General features: G+C 39.1%; 1 protein-coding gene across 4 annotated transcripts; it reads left to right on the top strand.

Moving 5' to 3' along the window:
* The first annotated feature begins 27 nt into the window (after positions 1-27).
* Positions 28-17,808, top strand: vps33b (VPS33B late endosome and lysosome associated). Of its 4 annotated transcripts, none has more exons than XM_088081413.1 (24): positions 28-162; positions 423-561; positions 3,165-3,245; positions 3,360-3,421; positions 3,529-3,578; positions 4,614-4,681; positions 4,777-4,822; positions 4,877-4,992; positions 7,782-7,886; positions 7,992-8,082; positions 8,170-8,247; positions 9,800-9,873; positions 11,089-11,175; positions 11,257-11,347; positions 11,433-11,507; positions 12,783-12,847; positions 12,920-12,974; positions 13,071-13,117; positions 14,896-15,028; positions 15,150-15,223; positions 15,337-15,438; positions 15,548-15,623; positions 16,607-16,726; positions 17,584-17,808. In XM_088081413.1, exons 2-24 carry the CDS (start codon positions 466-468, stop codon positions 17,661-17,663), a joined length of 1,872 nt encoding a protein of 623 aa, XP_087937539.1. In that variant the 5' UTR covers positions 28-162; positions 423-465; the 3' UTR covers positions 17,664-17,808. The 4 variants fall into 4 exon arrangements, with proteins under 4 accessions (XP_087937539.1, XP_042341006.1, XP_087937547.1 ...); XM_042485072.2 differs by having other exon boundaries at positions 29-162; positions 4,898-4,992; XM_088081421.1 differs by having other exon boundaries at positions 31-162; positions 465-561.
* Positions 17,809-18,264: the final 456 nt, after the last annotated feature.

Below are 18,264 nucleotides of genomic sequence, written 5' to 3'. Positions count from 1 at the left end.
CTTCAGCGTCGCTCCTCTACGGCGTAGCAGTCCGTCTCCTCTGGTGTCCGGGGGGAAACTGCAGAAAAAGATCATGGGATCAATTCCGCTCTTTTAGCTGGGAGCGGAAGCAGGCAGCTTTTAATGTCGGCTAAACGCCCTCTTTTGTTGATGCTTTGACAGGTATCCCCTCCTCGAGATCTGTTAATCAATTAATATGTTTTTGAAATAATTTTTGTGTAACTATATAACAGCATTTCGATGCTAGTCTCTAAAAATCGTGTGGTGTGAAGGATGTGTTTTTAGCCGACAAGCTAACCTAGCTAGCTGGTCCACCAGAGCACATATTGTTGAATTAATCTCTGTTTCTGCTGCTTGTAGCCTCTCTGTCTTTACATGTTGTGTTTCTGAAGTCGTTCTAGCAGTAGTTTTCCTGTGTGCAGTTTATGAGTGACTCTTGGGTTGTGTCCGGTGTTGTGGCCCAGCATGGCTCACTGTGGCAGGAGAGATTCCCCGGAGCTTCCTGACTTCTCTCTTCTCAAGAGGCTGGCCAGAGATCAGCTCATCTACCTACTGGAACAGGTAGGAACGAGTCTGGCTGCCACCTGGCTCCAGCTGCAGACGACACCACCACTAAAATGACCGGCATGCAAAAAAAAAAAAAAAAAAAAGCATCCGTTATCAGAACCGCCGGGAAACTCAGCTGGCTTTGCTTAGGGGCAAAATGACAGGGGGCCGGGGGCCAGTCACAAAAGCCCCATATATGTTTGTAGGATTTTAGGAGATTTCTAGGATTTTATAACATTTTTTTTTATCTTATAGGACATATGTAGGATTTAAGGAAGTTTTTTAGGGCATTTCTTTGATTTTAGGACATCTAGGATTTTAGGAAGTCCTTATGATCGTAGGAGTTAATTTTTTTTAATGAATTTTTGTACCTTTCTAGAATTCTGGGTAGGGACTAGAATTTTCAGGATGTCTGTAGTATTTTAGGATGTTTCTATGATTTAAGGACATTTTTATGATTTTACAACATTTGAGGAAGTTTCTTGAATTTTAGGATGTTTCTCAGATTATGCAGCATTTCTAGGATTTTAGGAGGTTTCATGTTTTTTAGAATGTTCCTAGGATTTTTGGAAGTTTCTATGATTTTAGGACCTTTCTAGGCTTTTTTTAAATTTTTTTTTTATTAATTAACAACAGAAAAAATAACTTTAAGAAAAAATGAATGCTGATTAATTGTGTGCTGTGGTGCCCTTTGACAGGGTGCATCATTGAAGGCCACAGTGGCTTTGTAATATGAATTTTTGTACCATCAAGTACTGCAGGACATTTTGGGGGTAGAGGACAGGGGTTAGCAGAGGCTTTACAGATAGCATCCTCTGACACAGCTTTGAAAGCTGCCACCGAGAAGCACAATCATCTCCAAAATCCAGCAGCTTTACATCAGAGAAAAGAGGAAAAAGATGTAGTGCCGGGGGTGAATATATTGTACTAACTGGGGATCACTGGTTTTCAGTAAGCAATCACAATGACCTCAGTGTTACTGCACGCATCATAGACAGTGAGTGGAAACTTCAGTCATTTGCATTAACCGTACTAAAAATTATTCAGTTATTCTTTGATTCACTGCCAAAGTTCAACTGCATTGACATTTTTAAAGTATTTTCACGGCAAATATTGATGTACGTGATTAATTTAGATTAATTAATCACACAGCATGTAATTAATTAGATTATACTTAACTGCTTGAAAGCCCTACTTAAAATACAACAACAATGCCCAGCTTGAATCACTTTTTACTGTGAATTAGAAAATGGTTGGGGGAGGCACCAGCACCCTATCAGGTCCAGATCTGGCCTGCGGGCCATAAGCTGAGGATCACTGCCATAAAGTATGTAACATTACACAAGCAATTTGACTATTTATATGTATATACACAGAAAAAGACATAACAGCTAAACACAAGGACTACAAAGCTGAACATGGTAAACATTTAATTGCTTTATATGAATATATATTTAAAAAAGTATTCAATGGTGGAAGAGAAGTATTCACCCCCACATGCTGTCACACAAATACTCATGTTCCTCCTGTTTGTTTGATAAAAAAGTACAGTGAGCAACTGGTGTAAGAAACTTTTGAGGCTTCTATAAAATAAAACAATGTGTTATTTGACCAGTTTTTACAGATTTACATCTTCAGTAGGAACCAGTGAGCTCAGAGCTGAGTGCCTCAAACAGGATGGGATGTTGGAGAGTACAAAGGGACAGACTACGCAGTAATAGGTTTTATAATAATAATAATAGTGATGAATGAACTCAGGGAGTAATAAAATAAACATCAACAAACATGCCAAACAAAGAAAGGTTTATAAAAGTCAAACAAAAAAGCAAGAACAACATGCAAACACAAAAGGTTAATAAGAATAGTGTGATAGAATAGTGAAAAGAAAGGTGATGAAAAAGGCATATCTTGAAAGGCAGTTAAAATACTACATGATTAAAGTTGTCGAAAATGTATGAATAAAAGCCGATAAAAATAATATAAGACACCATCACATCAGTGGGGATAAAACACAGATATAATCAGATGAATAAGAGACAAGTGAACAGATAACTAAATTAAAACATGAAAAGATGGTCAGAGCAGGAAATTAGAAGGATAATTCAATTCAACTGTATTTATAAAGCGCCTTTCGTGCAAAATTGCAATAAAAGGTACTTGACAATAAGGAACAGATGAATGGAGTTAAAGCAGTAAAATGAATAGCGGAAGAGAGATAAAAAAAATGAATGAATAAGTAAATAAAGTTGACATCACATAAAAGCAAGTCTGTAAAAGTGAGTTTTAAGGAGTGATTTCAAAGATGTCACTGATTCTGCGAGCCTCAGGCAGGGCACTCCAAAGTCGAGGGGTCCTGATGACAAAAGTCTTTTCGTCAATTTGTTGACAAAAAGAAAAATATAATACTGACAAATAAATAACAGTGTTAAAGGTAGCAAACAAGTCCAACACAGTCAGTGAATACTCTTCTTTTCCATATCTGCTGTGCTCCACACTTGGTTGAGACTGTAAAATAAATGGTTTTGCTCGTTAACGCTGCAAAGAGTTCATTCTAACAGGCAGACAATCTGGTTTGTACAAAATCGAAAGCAATTCCTCCCTCTCCGTTTGTCCCACAGCTGCCGGGGAAAAAGGACCTCTTCATCGAGGCAGATTTGATGAGCCCGTTGGATCGTATTGCTAATGTGTCAACACTAAAGGTGAGCAATCATCATCAGATATGACTCTACTGGCTCTTGAGATTGAGAAACTGTTGAGAAAAAAATGCAGTGTAATATCTTTGTCAAAACCTTTGTTTTTTATTTAATTTACAGCAACATGAAGTCGACAAACTCTACAAAGTGGAATATAAACCTGTTATCAGCACTTCAGATCAGTAAGCCCTGCAGCCTGCATACTTGTCACATCATTCCATGCACACACACACACACACACACACACCCCGGATGTGACTGTCTAAAATGTGGCATTACTCTCTTATAGGCTCTGTTTTCTGATCCGGCCAAGAATACAAACTGTCAAATGGATATGTGGTGAGTAGAGCTGGCTTCCTCTTTTATGAATGAAGGCTCAGTTATAGCTAAACAGTTTTATAACAATCTTTTGAAATATAAACAGACAAGCTCTTTCCTTTAATTCATCACTATGAAGGAAACGTTGATTGCACAATGTAGTGGCTATTAAGTAATTTCACGATCAGCGTTTTTTTTTTGGTTTAGTTTGGTTAGATTGGTTCCCTGAAAGTGTTCCTTGGCTCTCAGCTGATCAAACAGCTGACTGGTTTACATGTTAATGCAATATTTTTTATAAAAAGGTTTTATTTTTGGCAAAGTTAAGCAGTCAGAGAGACTAAATACATACATCAGACACTGCAGACGCTGGAACAACTGAAGTAACTAAAGAAAACATTGCAGTGTGTCCTTTGTTGGTAGTTACTAGGCTCTGAAAATAATGGAGAGGAACCTGGTTGTCTTTGTGCCAACAATAGCACCACTGAAAAGAACAACTGGAAGGAGCTGTATTTATTTTCCATTTACTATTATCATTGGTTTTTATGTTTATTTTGTTTTTAAGTTTTGTTGTAGTTCAGTTTAGTGTTTTTTATTGTTTTAAAATGTTTACTTTTAGTTTAGTTGTCATTACTTTCACTATTTCAATGAGGCAACAGGTCAAAGTGCACCACGGAACGTGATTAATTCATTGCATATTGTTTTTTAATGCGTTATTTTTTCTGTGATAGATTAATCAATTTATATATATATATATATATATATATATATATATATTTTTTTTTTTAATCGGGCAAAATGTACATAAGAAGTTTAGAATAAGTATTACAACACACACACAACACTTTGTGAAGGCAGTTGGCTCATAGTCTCCAGAAACTGATGCACCAGTGCCTCCTAGTGATTGTTGCGCCGAAAATTTGAGCAAATTGGCAAAGGCTAAAACTAAAGATTTTTCCTTTATCCTAAATTATACCATTTCTCCTGCATTCCTTGGCTACTCTGCACTGATATCAATAATTTCATGTGTATTTTATTCATTATTCCTTGCTGTTCCAGATGTGGCCAATGCAGACAAGGCAGCAGGGAAATTTAGAAGATACAAGATCATCTTTACTCCTCAGAGGGTATTTACTGCTCTGCTGTTTTGCTCAGGCTCTGTTATGATTTATTTTGGTCACAGTTGTTAATAGTAATCTGTTGACTCCATTGTGTCCTCCAGTTCTACGCGTGTGAGGCGGTGCTGGAGGAGCAGGGGATCTTTGGAGGTGAGCATCCTTCTGTAGCAGCAGTGTTCAGTGTTGCTGAGAAGAAGTGTTCAGCTGGTTTTTGTCCTCTCTCAGATGTGACTACTGATGAGTGGTCTTTCTATCTCCTTCCACTGGATGACGACATCATCAGTCTGGAGCTGCCAGAGTTCTTTCGAGACAACTTCCTGGTAAATAATGTGCATGGAACTGATTGGTTGATTAATTAACTGATCATTTTAAAAAGTGGTTTGTTTTTTAAGAATTTTTTTTTTTACTGGTTCCAGCTTTTAGTGTGTGAACATTTGCTGGTTTTGTTAGTTTTCTATTATTTTAATCTGAATCTCTTTTAGTTTGGGACTTTTTGTCCAATTTAAATATATCAACTTGGGCTGCAGGAAATCTTTTCAGTTTTTTTTTGTTGAAAATTTTAATCAAGACAGTAGTGGAAGATTAATTGCTAATGAAATTAATTGGTAGTTGCAGCTTAAAATCAGCATCTGACTGATAAAGTGCATAATGTATAAAATCTGGACAATAAATTGGTATGGAAAAGAGAAAACAATAATGAACCTTCACAGTTGGTCAGATTTTAGCAGAAAAAAATAATATTGGGCTGATATAAATAAAAACTGATTTCGGTAAATGGGCCTGTGGACCGTCCAGGTTGTCAGCTAACGTCATTTCATTTGAATTAAATGTGTTGATATTTTCCTGATGTTAAAAGTGAGCGTGAACTGCACTTAAAACCCTGCAGAATAACACAGGTTAGTGCCTTACTGGTCTCATTAGCCCGGGCTCTGCCTATTTCTTTTTACCATACTGGTAAAAGTATGTGCTGATATGCTGTCTGTTTCATTTCATTAATAACGTTCTGGCAGCTTTGTTCCTCGTTTGTAGCTGTCCACCGTTTTGGAGTTAGTTTGACGGGCGGGTGTTTGTTTACCGTTTTTGAGACGTTTTAAGACCGTCTGTTTTCAACTTCCAGGTTAAGCAGGCTGCCGTGTATTCAACTTTCAAGTGCGAGCACTGTTACTGAAGGGAGTCAGAAGCCTTTACATTGTCAAGAGGTTGAGTTTTTTTCATGTTCACTTTTAACCCGCTGCTGTTTGATGAGGAGATATGACGAGATAATTTCGGAAGGATTCCAGGAGAGTTCCAACAGCTAGGCACCTAAGTGCAATGGTAACATGTTTGTTTTGTTTTCTGTGGGAAGAGAGCTTCGGGTGTGTGCGTGCGAGGGCACGGGTGGAGGTTGTGTGTGTGTTTTTTTTTTTCTTTCCCTTGTTTATTCCTCCGTCAAGTTGTCCCTTCAGGACCTCAAAGGAGACCTAGTCTTCTTGCAGGAGACACTTCTCCGCCGTGGAGAGATCCTGCGCATTAAGAGGGGCTGGTTTAGCTGTCTATATCACCCTGAATTCAATGCAAGAGCTAGTAAAGGCAGCGATATTAATTCACAACAACTTAAAATTTGAACCATAAAGTACCATTACTGACCCCAATGCATGATTTGTCATTGTGACAGGCAGGCTCTTTAACACCCAGGTAGTCTTAGTAAGTATCTATGCACCTAACTGGGATAACGAGCGTTTCATCTCTAGGCTTTTTACTACTTTACCAAATGTTGAGACTTACCATATTATCATTGGTGGGGACATTAATTTTGTACAAAATGTTGATCTCGACAGATTCTCAACCAAACCTTACTCCCTAACCAAATCAGCCAAGCTGTTAAGCAACTTTGCAGCAGAGTTGGGCCTGTCTGATCCCTGGAGGCATACATTTCCAGGCAAAAAGTCATTTTCTTTTTTTTTCCTCAAGTTACATCATATTTACTCTTGTATAGACTTTTTTCTCTTGGATAGCACGTTAGTTTCCGACATATATTCATGCAAATATCACAATATAATAATTTCTGATCATGCCCCCACTTCATTAGACATACATTTTGTCAATCATAGCCCCACTCCCAAACAATGGAGATTTAACTCATATTTGCTAGCGGATGACTCACTCATAAATTCGCTAAAGCAGACCATTTCCTCATTTTTTTAAATTAATGACACACCTGATGTGTCAAGAGGGACCCTATGGGGAACTTTTAAGGCATACTTAAGAGGCCATATAATATCACACACAGCCCAACTTAGTAAGAGGGATGAGTCTCGGCAGCTAGAACTGTTAGAGAAGCTCAAGGAAATCGATGATAGTTATGCTAATTTCCCTAACCCATTATTTTATAAAACACGTTTACAGTTACAAAAAGAGTTCGGCCTTCTCACAACGAATAGGGCGGAGTTACAGTTCCTCAAGTCAAAACAACAGGTTTTTGAATCAGGAGACAAGGCAGGCAAGCTTCTAGCTCAGCAAGCCAGAGCTGTAGCTGCCTCCAGGCTCATTCCTTGTAATAAATCCTCATTGGGAGACGATCATTCAGATCCGAAATTCATTAACCAAACATTTGCTAAATTCTAGTCTGACTTGTACACTTCTGATTGCTCTCAAGCCAACATAAATAATACCATGAATAAAATTGGTAATTGACAGTGACATGATGGAGAGGCTTTGTGGGCCAATATCAACTAATGAGATTGAAGGGGCGATTAAAACCTTGCAAAGCGTCGAATCTCCGGGCCCGGGCGGCTACACCGTAGAATTTTACATGAAGTTTGCTCCCCTCCTTTCTCCTGCTCTGCGGGATATGTATGATGACGCAGTGTCTAGGGGCCATCTCCCTCCAACACAGACTAATGCTACAATCATTCTTCTTTTGAATAAAGATAAGGACCCCTTGCTGTGCAGCAGCTACAGGCCAATCACCTTGCTTAATGTGGACTATAAGATCCTGTCGAAAATTCTGGGTAGTGAAAGAATAATTGTTTCAGCACCAATGGCAAAATGAACCACTGTATAGGTAATTGTAATTGTAGCAGCCAAGTAGCAGCACAGCTGCTTTATGAAGGTTCATGTGATCCCACAGGCGGGGGACCAGCGCTGGGTGAGGACAGCCGGGAGCGCTCTGCACCTCCTGCACTCCCTTTACGGCCCGTTCTCAAAGGTCTACGGGATTGGAAGATTTTCCAAGGTGCAGTATGATTGGAGAGCAAAAACTCATTACATGTAGTTGAGCTCCCAAGTTCCACTGTGATGTGTTTGGGCTTTATAATGTTTCTGCTGTGTGTGGTACCAGATGGCGTACGAGTCGTGGAGGGAGCAGGTGGAAGAGGGAGAACAAAAAGCTCGCCAAGCTGAGATAGGAAAGGTTTTTCTTATAGACAGAGGTAAGAAGACATGTGTCTTTTATGTGCAGTGGATGACATGCTGAGCTGTGCTTTCTGTCCTCCCTGACATTTTCACGTTCTCTGCAGATGTGGACTTTGTCACTCCTCTGTGCTCACAAGTTGTCTATGAGGGACTCGTGGATGATATTTTTAGAATCAAATGTGGTGAGTATCAAAGTGTCCTCTGGAGAATTGAATATCCGTCCACTGGCACTTTGTCCACATTATGCTGGCCGTACACCCAACCTTTTCTAAGCAATACAACCGTCACAGACAGATTTCTGACGTTGGGATAAATTAATGAGAGTTTTGCGAGAGTTGTGGCGTGCTCCCACTATTTTGATCATTTGGTGTAAGGTGATCATAAAGCTTCATCCAAAGTGTTTTCAGTCTTTCTCTCGTCTTGATCATAAACTGTCCAAATATGGATGACCCTTCTCCACTTATTCCCCCTGTACAAAAATGAGGCCAAAATATCCTAGAGATGGCTTCTGCCAGCCTTTGTTGGTGAGCCAGACTCTGTACAGCAATGATCCCCGCTTATCAAGTTCCTGCTTATACACCCATCTGACCAATTCTGAGCAGCACCATTGAATGCACACACACACAACCACACACACACACACACACACACACACACACACACACACACACACACACACACACACACATAGATTGGCTCACGCAGCTGTGAATCATGTCATAAAATCCCTTTTTTTGCATCATATAACTAATTAAAACCAAACTTATCAGAAAAATGAACAAACATCAGGGTGATAAGAACTACCACAAATGACACAAACCATCTTTGTGAAAAATGTATTTAACACGTCCTTTGAGTTTTCAGTTTTAATCCATGTCCCATCTACTAACATAGAGGGGGTGGTGCTTATGACCTGTATTGCAGCTAGCCACCAGGGTGCGATCCAGAAGTTTTGGCTTCACTTTGGGGGAACTATCACATCCATATTTATATACAGTGTATGGTCTTTCAGTTCTGATGAAGTCAAACATGTTTAACATTTTTGTAAGTTATTAGTCTTTACTCATGTAAATGGTGTGTTTACAACGTTGTGAAAATTGACAGCAACCAAAAGGTGCGCTCTCTCCAGCACCAAACAGGAAACAGCAAACTCAGTAGAGAGTAGTGTAACATGGATTGATGGTTCTCATGGACTGCTCTCCATCATCACCTGCACTGTGTCTGAACAGAGCTGAAGTTTACAGTTTAGTCACTCTCATCTACATATTTGTCTGTTTCTGACAGACAACTTAACAAGCATCAACTAATAATTTGATCATGAATCATTAATACTGGCTGTTAACCAGGCTGTTGTACTTAGACGTCAGTAAAATAACATTTTTCTATCACTAATGTCAAATGACAAAATGATATCTTTAACGAGGATATTTTATTTTTAAAAACTGCTCATTTTCTATTTTGTCAGATGCTGGGTTTGGCTTGCATTTGTCCATGCTGCATTAGAATTTTTTTTTGGCTTTTTAGTAAGACATTTTAAGACATTATTTTGGAGCCAGTATTTTGTGGAATCATAATAAAACCAACGTCAATACCCACAGCTCCAGCTCAGACTGCACTGTTTCCTTGTAGAATTAAATGCCGTAGCTGTAGAATGACAGTCTAATTGTGGATCTGTTTGTGCATGCCTGTGTACTGTTGATGTGTTGATGTTTGATCGCAGCATGTGTTCTGCAGGATGTGTGGAGTTTGGACCTGATGTTACGTCCTCTGACAAAAGTGTAAAAGTCATGCTTAACTCACAGGACAAGGTAGGTTGGTGCTGACATTTATTACATTACATTATTTTTATATCATTATATATATATATATATATATATATATATATGTTCTCAGTAGTTTTCGTCTGTATTCATTCAGCTTTTGGCTTAAGTATGTGGGTTATAGCATTAAACTCATTTCCCCAGCCTTTCTAACAGGATGTCTGGGTGTAGGTTTCTGCATGATAGCATCACTGCATATAAGCCCTCCAGCTCACATAATGTTTTCTTTGTCACTGAGTCATGCTGTCTTTGAGAATTGTGTGTTATCAATCTGCCATGACTTATATTCTTCCAACCCCCCAACTGGCAAATAAGCAAAGCAGTGTACTGCGGCGGATGCAGTTTGGTTCATAGAGTGTATATAAAGATAGGCGATGCGTCTCCATTTAACCCCACTATGCTTAAGTGAAGATAAAATATCCTGGATACGTCTGCTGCCATCTTGCACTGGTGACATCATTCAGAGCCAGAGTCTGCGCAGTAGCCATTTCCGTGGAGGAAAGTTACTGCCAACACACACTGTCTGACCAATTTTGGGCAACCCCATTGAATGCGAGCCCATGGATTGACTGTCACAACTTTTAATCATGGTGAAAGAACCTCCTTTTGTAGAATCGAATAACTCATTAAAACCAAACCTATCATAAAAATGATCACTTAAACAAACATCAGGGTTGATGAGAGCTACCTTCAGTGACAGAAACCATCTTTTGGGGAAAAAGATATTTGTGTGTATTTTGAGTTATTAGTTTAGCCTATGTCCATTCACTAATATGGAGGGGCGGGCTCTATGACCTATACTGAAGACAGTCAAAAAAAGTCACACCATAACACAGACAAACTAACTGTTTGAGGCAGCGGTAGACCAGCAGCTAGCCTGTTTTGCAAGGTCATATCTCTGTGTTTGTCAGTGAAGGCTGGTGAGACGGGAGCAAAGGTACAACTTCAGTTTTCCGTTGGAAAGGGCCGTCTGACGGCAGGTTAAAGCAGTGACAGTACTGCACTAACTTTGGAGAAGTACCTCATACATTCTCACTTCAGGATCTCCAAACTATCCCTTTAGTTATTTTCATCAACGCTCTTACCTACGTCACTGCTTTTTTGCCAAAAGCCGAGTGGGCATTTCCTTTTATAAAAGCTGGAAAAGAAACCAGACGGGGCCAGCCTTTAAGATAAATGTCTTTTTGAACTTATGTCTTGTAGGTCTTCAATGAAATCAGAAACGAGCATTTCTCCAACGTTTTTGGGTTCCTGAGTCAGAAAGCCAGGAATCTCCAGACTGCATATGATGTGAGTAAATGACCCTCATCAGTCTTTGATATGAAGCTGACAGAAAGAGCTAACAGATTTTCTCTTGTATGAACTGTGCAGAAGCGTCGGGGGATGGACATAAAGCAGATGAAGACGTTTGTGTCAGAGGAACTGAAAGGCTTAAAACAGGAACATCGACTTCTTAGCCTCCGTGAGTGTCACAGCAGTAGACTTTATATCACAGTGATTGTCACGTGTTTCAGGTAATATTTGCTGAAGGGCACATTCTCTTACAGACATCGGAGCTAGTGAATCAATAATGAAGAAGAAAACAAAGCAGGACTTTCAGGAGCTGTTGAAGACTGAGCACTGTGAGAAGAAACCTCCTTCCTTTCATTACATTCAGGTTTTAGTTAAATGTGTTCCTCGACCATTGATGTTACTTTTAATAATAATAATAACAATAATGGCCCTGCGATAGTCTGGCGACCTGTCCAGGGTGTACCCCGCCTTCCTCCCAATGACAGCTGGGATTGGCTCCAGCCCCCCCCGCGACCCTTACGAGGACAAGCGGTTACAGAAATGAATGAATAATACGTATTATTATTATTAATAATAATAATAATAACAGAGCTGCCAAGTTTCACCCAAAGTTTGGAGTGAGACTTCAGGGGAAGGGACCCTCGGTCGCTGGCAAAAAAATGGGGTGGGGGGGGTTGGAGAGATTTTGGTAACATGAGTTAATCTTTAGGACTTCATGCTATGATGCAAGCATTTCATGATTTTTATTTCATGGTTTTTAGGGTTTGAGGATATTTAAGGCTGAGACCTAACCTCAGTAGGGGGTCCTCCTATGGGAAAAAATTTTGATCATTAAGCTCTTATTTGGTGCTTTTTCATGCACTTTTGGTGCTTTATTTACATTCAATGTACACATCTCAGTCACTGGAAAGCTGAAATGTGAACCTCAGAAGTGTCAAAACTGGGGGTTCTTCAAAACTGCTTTCATTAAACATGTATTAACTAGAGTTGTATTTATGTTAACAGTGTTGGAATGTAACTAAGTAATCTACTCAAGTACTCTGTACCTTAAAAATACAATTTTAAGGTTCATGTACTGGACTGTTTCCATTGTATGCTGGTATTCTCCTCTCCTCTTCATTTCTGAGGTAAATCTTTTTACTGAACTGCATTTATGTGACCACTTTGGTTACTTTACAGATTCAGATTAATAATAAGAATATAAATCAACTAACATGTGGGGGGGATTAGCATGTGACTGTGCGAAGATGCTCAATTGCCAGACTCTCACAGTGAATGCGTCAGACTTGGCAGCTCTGATAATAATAATAATAATAACAACAACAACAACAACAACAACAACAACAACAACAATAATAATAATAATCATTATTTAAATAGCAACTTCTATACAAGAAATGCAGCTTAAAGTGCCTCACAATAAAAACAGGTCAGCGAGGCAGTTTAGCATAAAATGACATTTAATAACAGTTAAAAACACAAGTGGTAAAAATCATTCATCATTAGATAAAATCTTAAATTCAACTGAGATTAAATATTTTTGCACATTTTTGTAAGAGTTGCTGTTGCAACAAATCTTGAGGATGTCATGTTTTCTGTTCCAGCTTTACTTGAGGGATTTGAAATCCGTGAAAGCATTTCCTTCATAGAGGAGCACATTAACAGACAGGTGTGTTAAAACTCAGCTGGCAAAATAGTAATATTGTGCTGGAAAAGCATTCATTCTTTTCTTTTTCTTTAGGTGTCCATGATAGAAAGTCTGAGGCTGCTCTGTCTTCTCTCTATCACCGAAAATGGTGATTAGTCTTTATGTATACAGTATTAATGTGTAATTTGATATATAAGATCAACTCATTCTCTCTATTAACAATTGTGTTGGTGTCTTTTCACAGGACTCCTGCCAAAAGACTACCGCTCATTAAAAGCGCAGTATCTACAGGTGAGATTTAACCCCTTCAAACCTGAATTGACATCTTTTTTTTTTGCGCAGCTTTTAGATGCTTTGGATATAAACCTTTCAAGTCTGAGCAAATTTGTTTATTTTTTTTTGAAAATGTGGGAAAAGGACATTAAGCAACTTTGCAAGAAATGCCAGGAAAATTTCAAGAAATCAGTAAAATGTGGCAAGGAAATTAACCTGAAAAAAAGGGAGAAAATCATTTTAAAAAATGTTTTAAAAAGGTTATTATTATTTTGTAACAGAGATATGTTTATCTGTTGTTTTAGCACTTTTTTCCAGGTTATTTCCTTGTTTGTTTTTGTTTTTTTCTTTTTCCAGGGCATGTTCTTGTCTCGTGTTACTAATTTCTTGCTATTTTTGGGTCATATCTTGTAAAGTTGCTTATTGCCTTCATTTTGTGTTCTTGAAAGATATCAGGTCAATTAGCTCAGGTTTCAAAGGGTTAATATTTCTGAGAATGCTTCATAAGTTAATTCGACACGGTCCAGCATTTGAGGGAAAAGCCGACATTCTTGTGTGTCAAATTGTGACACGTTGCGTGAAGCGAGTGGCTTTCCTTGTTTTAAGAAATCACTGAGCACTCACATGTCCTGTCGAATATTTTCTGAACTTGATATTTCATGTGCAGTACCATTTTTTCTTTAAATGTAATTTTTGATTGTATTTTCTATTTTTCTTTTATAACATAATATATTCTATTCTCACTGAAGGTAGGATGACAGAAGCAGTGAGTGATTTGTGTGAACACAAACACAATTTGGCTTGCACCCAGTTAAAAGAATAAGACCAAATTTACGTAGATGTTGTTGACCTCTTGATACGCCGTTGGAGGCAGGGCCCATCTATTCCTATGAGAGTGGCTCGGTTGCTGATGACGCCAAAAGAGCTCTATTTCTCAGTATAGAATTACCCGGATTTTGTGCATCCTTGGGCATTTATAGCAAGCGCACTGGCATTTCCTTTAACCCAGCCTCCCAACCGCTCAGCCTCAGGCTCGCTCACATGATGACTGGAAGTAAAAAAGAAAACTCTTGTCAGGCTGCCTCAAGGAGGTCACTATCATGTTAATGATAGGGCAGAAAAAGAAACAGCTGCGACTTCACTGGTACGTAAGGCCTCTAAATCAAGCCGTCAGGACAATGGAGTACTTGTCTGTCGTGCTGTGTTTACTTTGTCACATCCTCTCTGCCCCTGCTGTTTATATACGTATTGGAACTCGTACACGCATCGCGTTAATTCTTGGGGGCATGTTCAGCCGATTCACCAAACCGACACAGAGGATGCAATGCCGCCATTATGCTGAATTATCCACAGAGGTCTCTTCCTCTTCAAAACAAACAGACCAGCTCACTAAAACTGGTTAAAAAAATATATATAGCGTTTTTCCAATGCTCACGATTTGGAGGGGCTGCTAATAACGTGAAAACGTTAATGTCCCTATCTGGAACCTGGAGTGTTTGGTTTGTCCCACCTGGGCTACTGTAAAAACATGGCCGTGCAACATGGTGATCTTTGTAGAAAGGGACCTGCTCCCTTAGTAGATAACAACTCATTCAGGTAACGCAATCACAACAATTCTTATTTCCAGGTGATAATACACTAAAGAAAACATATTTAAAATGTTAATATCAATTGCTGCCAATACATCCCAGGCCAGGTGTAGAAACAGGCCCAGAGATAACTTCCTCCAATTCCACAGTTTCACTTGTGACTAAAAATGGGTAATATGAAGCATTTTCTGTGTTTGACCTCCTCAGGGCTATGGAGTGGACCACCTGCTCACATTTGCCAACCTGAGGCAGTTGGGTCTGCTGGTGGAGCAGCAGCCGGGGGAAACGCTGACTGTGATGGAGAGCAAAGTGGGAAAACTGGTCAACGACAAAACTGCAGGTGAAACAGGCTGTCCCCATTTTTTCTCTTTGTATGCATTAACCTGTTTTGAGCTAGTTTTTTTTTTTTAAAGAAGACATATTTCCTTATCATTTCTGCTGTTTTCTTTGTTTTTCTTCAGGAAAGCTGACTGATGCCTTTTCCTCTCTCGCTAAGAAGAGTAATTTCAGAGCCTTAAGCAGAAAGCTCAACTTGGTAATTTATCATCTCTACTATTTAGCTCCAAAAGTACTTTCCATCAAGTCACAGGTTGACAGAATAGTTATTTGTTTGTACCAAGCTGAACAATGATTGTATTTTGTGCAAAGGTGCCGAAGTCAGATGAAGAGTATGACCTGCGTGTCCCTCGAGACATGGCCTATATCTTCAGTGGTGCCTACGTCCCTCTGAGCTGCAAACTTATTGAGCAGGTGAGTAAACCAGAGGAATTCATGTGTTACACAGGATCTGACTTCTTTGCTGCCAAGGAAATCAGTGATACTCACAATGAAACTTTATTCCTCGTGTGCTCATGTGCAGGTCTTGGAGCGAGACGGTTGGACGGGGCTCGAAGAAGTCACCAGGCTGCTGAATGGGCATGAATTTGCAGTTACAGGTTAGATTACAAAAATGTGTTACTACTGATCCATACAGAATAATCAATCAGTCATAATAAGTCTCAGTAGGCGGGTTTCCATTAACCCTCAAAATGTGCATATTGAAATTGGAAATATAAGATACGTCTAATGGAAACATGTCATGTCCCAGAAATCCCCTTATACGTGGCTGCTCCCATGTATAAGGGGCTCGCCTTTCCATTATGGCTCCATAACACGCATACAGGGCCTTGGAGTGGAAATAATGACGGCTAATGCGGTGGCTGCAGTAGAAATAAAGCTGCTGATGTTTTGAACATGATCAAAGGAGAAGCCGCAGGACATCACTCAGTGGAAAAGCAGTCATCTTGCAATTGGGTTCATTTTGAAAATATCGCTTATGTTTTGCGCAAATCTGTATGGAAACCTGCCAGTGATCCAATCGTATGCTCAGCACTTCCCAAGTGCATGTGTTTCACTTAAACCTTTCAATTTAAAATGCACCATTACAGACAGTCTCAAGCACAACCAGCGTGCCTGAGCACACATGTCAAGTCAAGTCAAGTCAGTTTTATTTATAGAGCCCATTATCACAAAACATGGTTTGCCTCAGAGGGCTTTACAGTGTACGACATCCCTCTGCCCTTAGACCCTCACATCACCCAAGGAAAAACTCCTGAAAAAAGAACCCCTGAAACAGGGAAAAAAAGGGAAGAAACCTCAGGAAGAGCGGTAGAGGATGATGAGGGATCCCTCTTCCAGGACGGACAGACGTGCAATAGATGTTGTAAATAACAAATGAAATACAATTGTGGCAAAAAGGAAAGAGAGAGAGAGAGGCGGGAGATGGAGAGAGGCACAGCATGTGCATTTGAGCTGTGCTTAAGCGGAGCTCATGCACACGCCTGTGCTCGGTTAGCTTAAAGCGCACTACTCGTAGGCCGTGTGTTTTATAATGTTATATTTTAAATGGATGAATGCTAAAGGTTCCATCTCTCATCAGGCAGCAACGGAGCTGATTTGAAAGCAAAGAGTGACGCTCAGCGCATCATCCTTGTCATGTTCCTCGGTGGCTGCACCTTCTCTGAGGTTGCAGCCCTACGGTTCCTCGGCAGAGAGAGAGGTAAATGTGCATAGCTGATGTTATAGGAGAATAGTATTCCTGCACTTGCAGATATCCACCAGTACTGATATGATGCCATAACTCCTGGAAATCACCTGACACCCACAAGAAGAAATGTAATTTTTCACCAGGAAGCAAGCCTGTCACATCACATTCAGCTACAGTAATTATTCAAATTTGTATATCAATGTTTCCCTGTTACTTTGAGTTTGTGAGGAAAACATTTTTTCTTGCATGCCTCCACAGAAATTAATTAATATATTGATTTATTGATATACTGGGGACCGCCTTTAACAAATGCAAAACATCTATTGACAAACTCTAACAAATCATGCAGTATAATCCAAGTCTTATTGAACCTGTCATACCAGGCATGCAAGAAAAACTGTGTTTCCTTCATGAATTCAAGGTAACACAGTATGACTAACTGATATACAAAACATCATTTTGTCAGTGAGGTTTTCCTTTTACTCTGAAATATTTTAATCATCACAAACAAGCAGTTGCATTTTACAGGTCTGTAATACTCTAATGAAGTAAAGAAAACCTCCTTTTCAACCCAACTAAATCTTAATTAATTAATTATTATGACTGGAACTGCGATACATATGTGTCTAATTGTATAGTTTTCTGTAGACAAATTTCACATTTAAGCCTTTTCAGCGGATCAGAGGACTCCTAGATCTTACCAACAATTGGCATTCATTAACTGGAGGTGGACCAATGCCATGAATTCACTGTCTTTAAACTTTGTGGAAATTTTTATTGAATGATTCCCTTGTTGTTTTGTGTCAGAAGACCTGTAAGTATGTCAAAATACTATGATATTAATAAACATTATTGCTTTCATTTTTCAGGTTATAAATTCATTGTGGTAACAACAGCAATTACAAACAGTTCAAGACTCATTGAGGCGTTGCTAGACAACCGTGTATGAAGCCTGTCGCCACAGAAACTGAGACATTCCTACAGCCACCTGTCATGCATTCCTTCCTGCACACTGATGTCAACACCTCGGCTCTGTCTCTGACGGCAAAGGAACTGTAAAGATGTATAAAGTGAATAAATGTTTTTAACATGTTCTTTACTTCTTCAATTTATTTGGAGTTTGGTAGATAGGTGGGATTTAACTCAGTAGCTTTTCTCAAGTACTGTACTTGATTTCAAATTCAAGGTACATTTGAATACATACTGTCTGACAGCTTTAGTTACTTTTCAGATGACAATTTTCAGCCACTGAAAACCATTTATCTACAGATGTGTTGATTTTGGATGTTTGTTGATAAACTGAAGGATGTGTATTAAGAAGATTTTATTTCTTAAAATACATAAATTATTTTAAAAAGTACAAATACTTTAGTGCTGTTGCAAAGTATTATTACTTTGTTACATCACATCACTGCCCAACAAGAATATAAAGGAGTTAAAATGAGCACACCCATAAACATGTACAGCAGTAAAATACAACATAAACTCTAATGCAGAAGGAATACGAATTCCAGAAAACATGAGGACATTTGTCAGCACAATAGTACAGT

Source organism: Plectropomus leopardus, chromosome 1, assembly GCF_026936395.1.
Source record: "Plectropomus leopardus strain MGB_pleo_1.0 chromosome 1, ASM2693639v1, whole genome shotgun sequence".
Lineage (NCBI taxonomy): Eukaryota > Metazoa > Chordata > Actinopteri > Perciformes > Serranidae > Plectropomus > Plectropomus leopardus.
The sequence above is the reverse complement of the archived record's forward strand: the minus strand, read 5'-3'. Positions and strand labels throughout refer to the sequence as shown.

Bases quoted from the DNA above. Each gene is read 5' to 3' on its own strand.
- vps33b (XM_088081413.1), top strand. From the start codon at position 466: ATGGCTCACTGTGGCAGGAGAGATTCCCCGGAGCTTCCTGACTTCTCT. The intron at 11,176-11,256 runs GTGAGTAAATGA...TGAACTGTGCAG, and splicing joins ATCTCCAGACTGCATATGAT to AAGCGTCGGGGGATGGACAT. The intron at 15,224-15,336 runs GTAATTTATCAT...TTTTGTGCAAAG, and splicing joins TAAGCAGAAAGCTCAACTTG to GTGCCGAAGTCAGATGAAGA.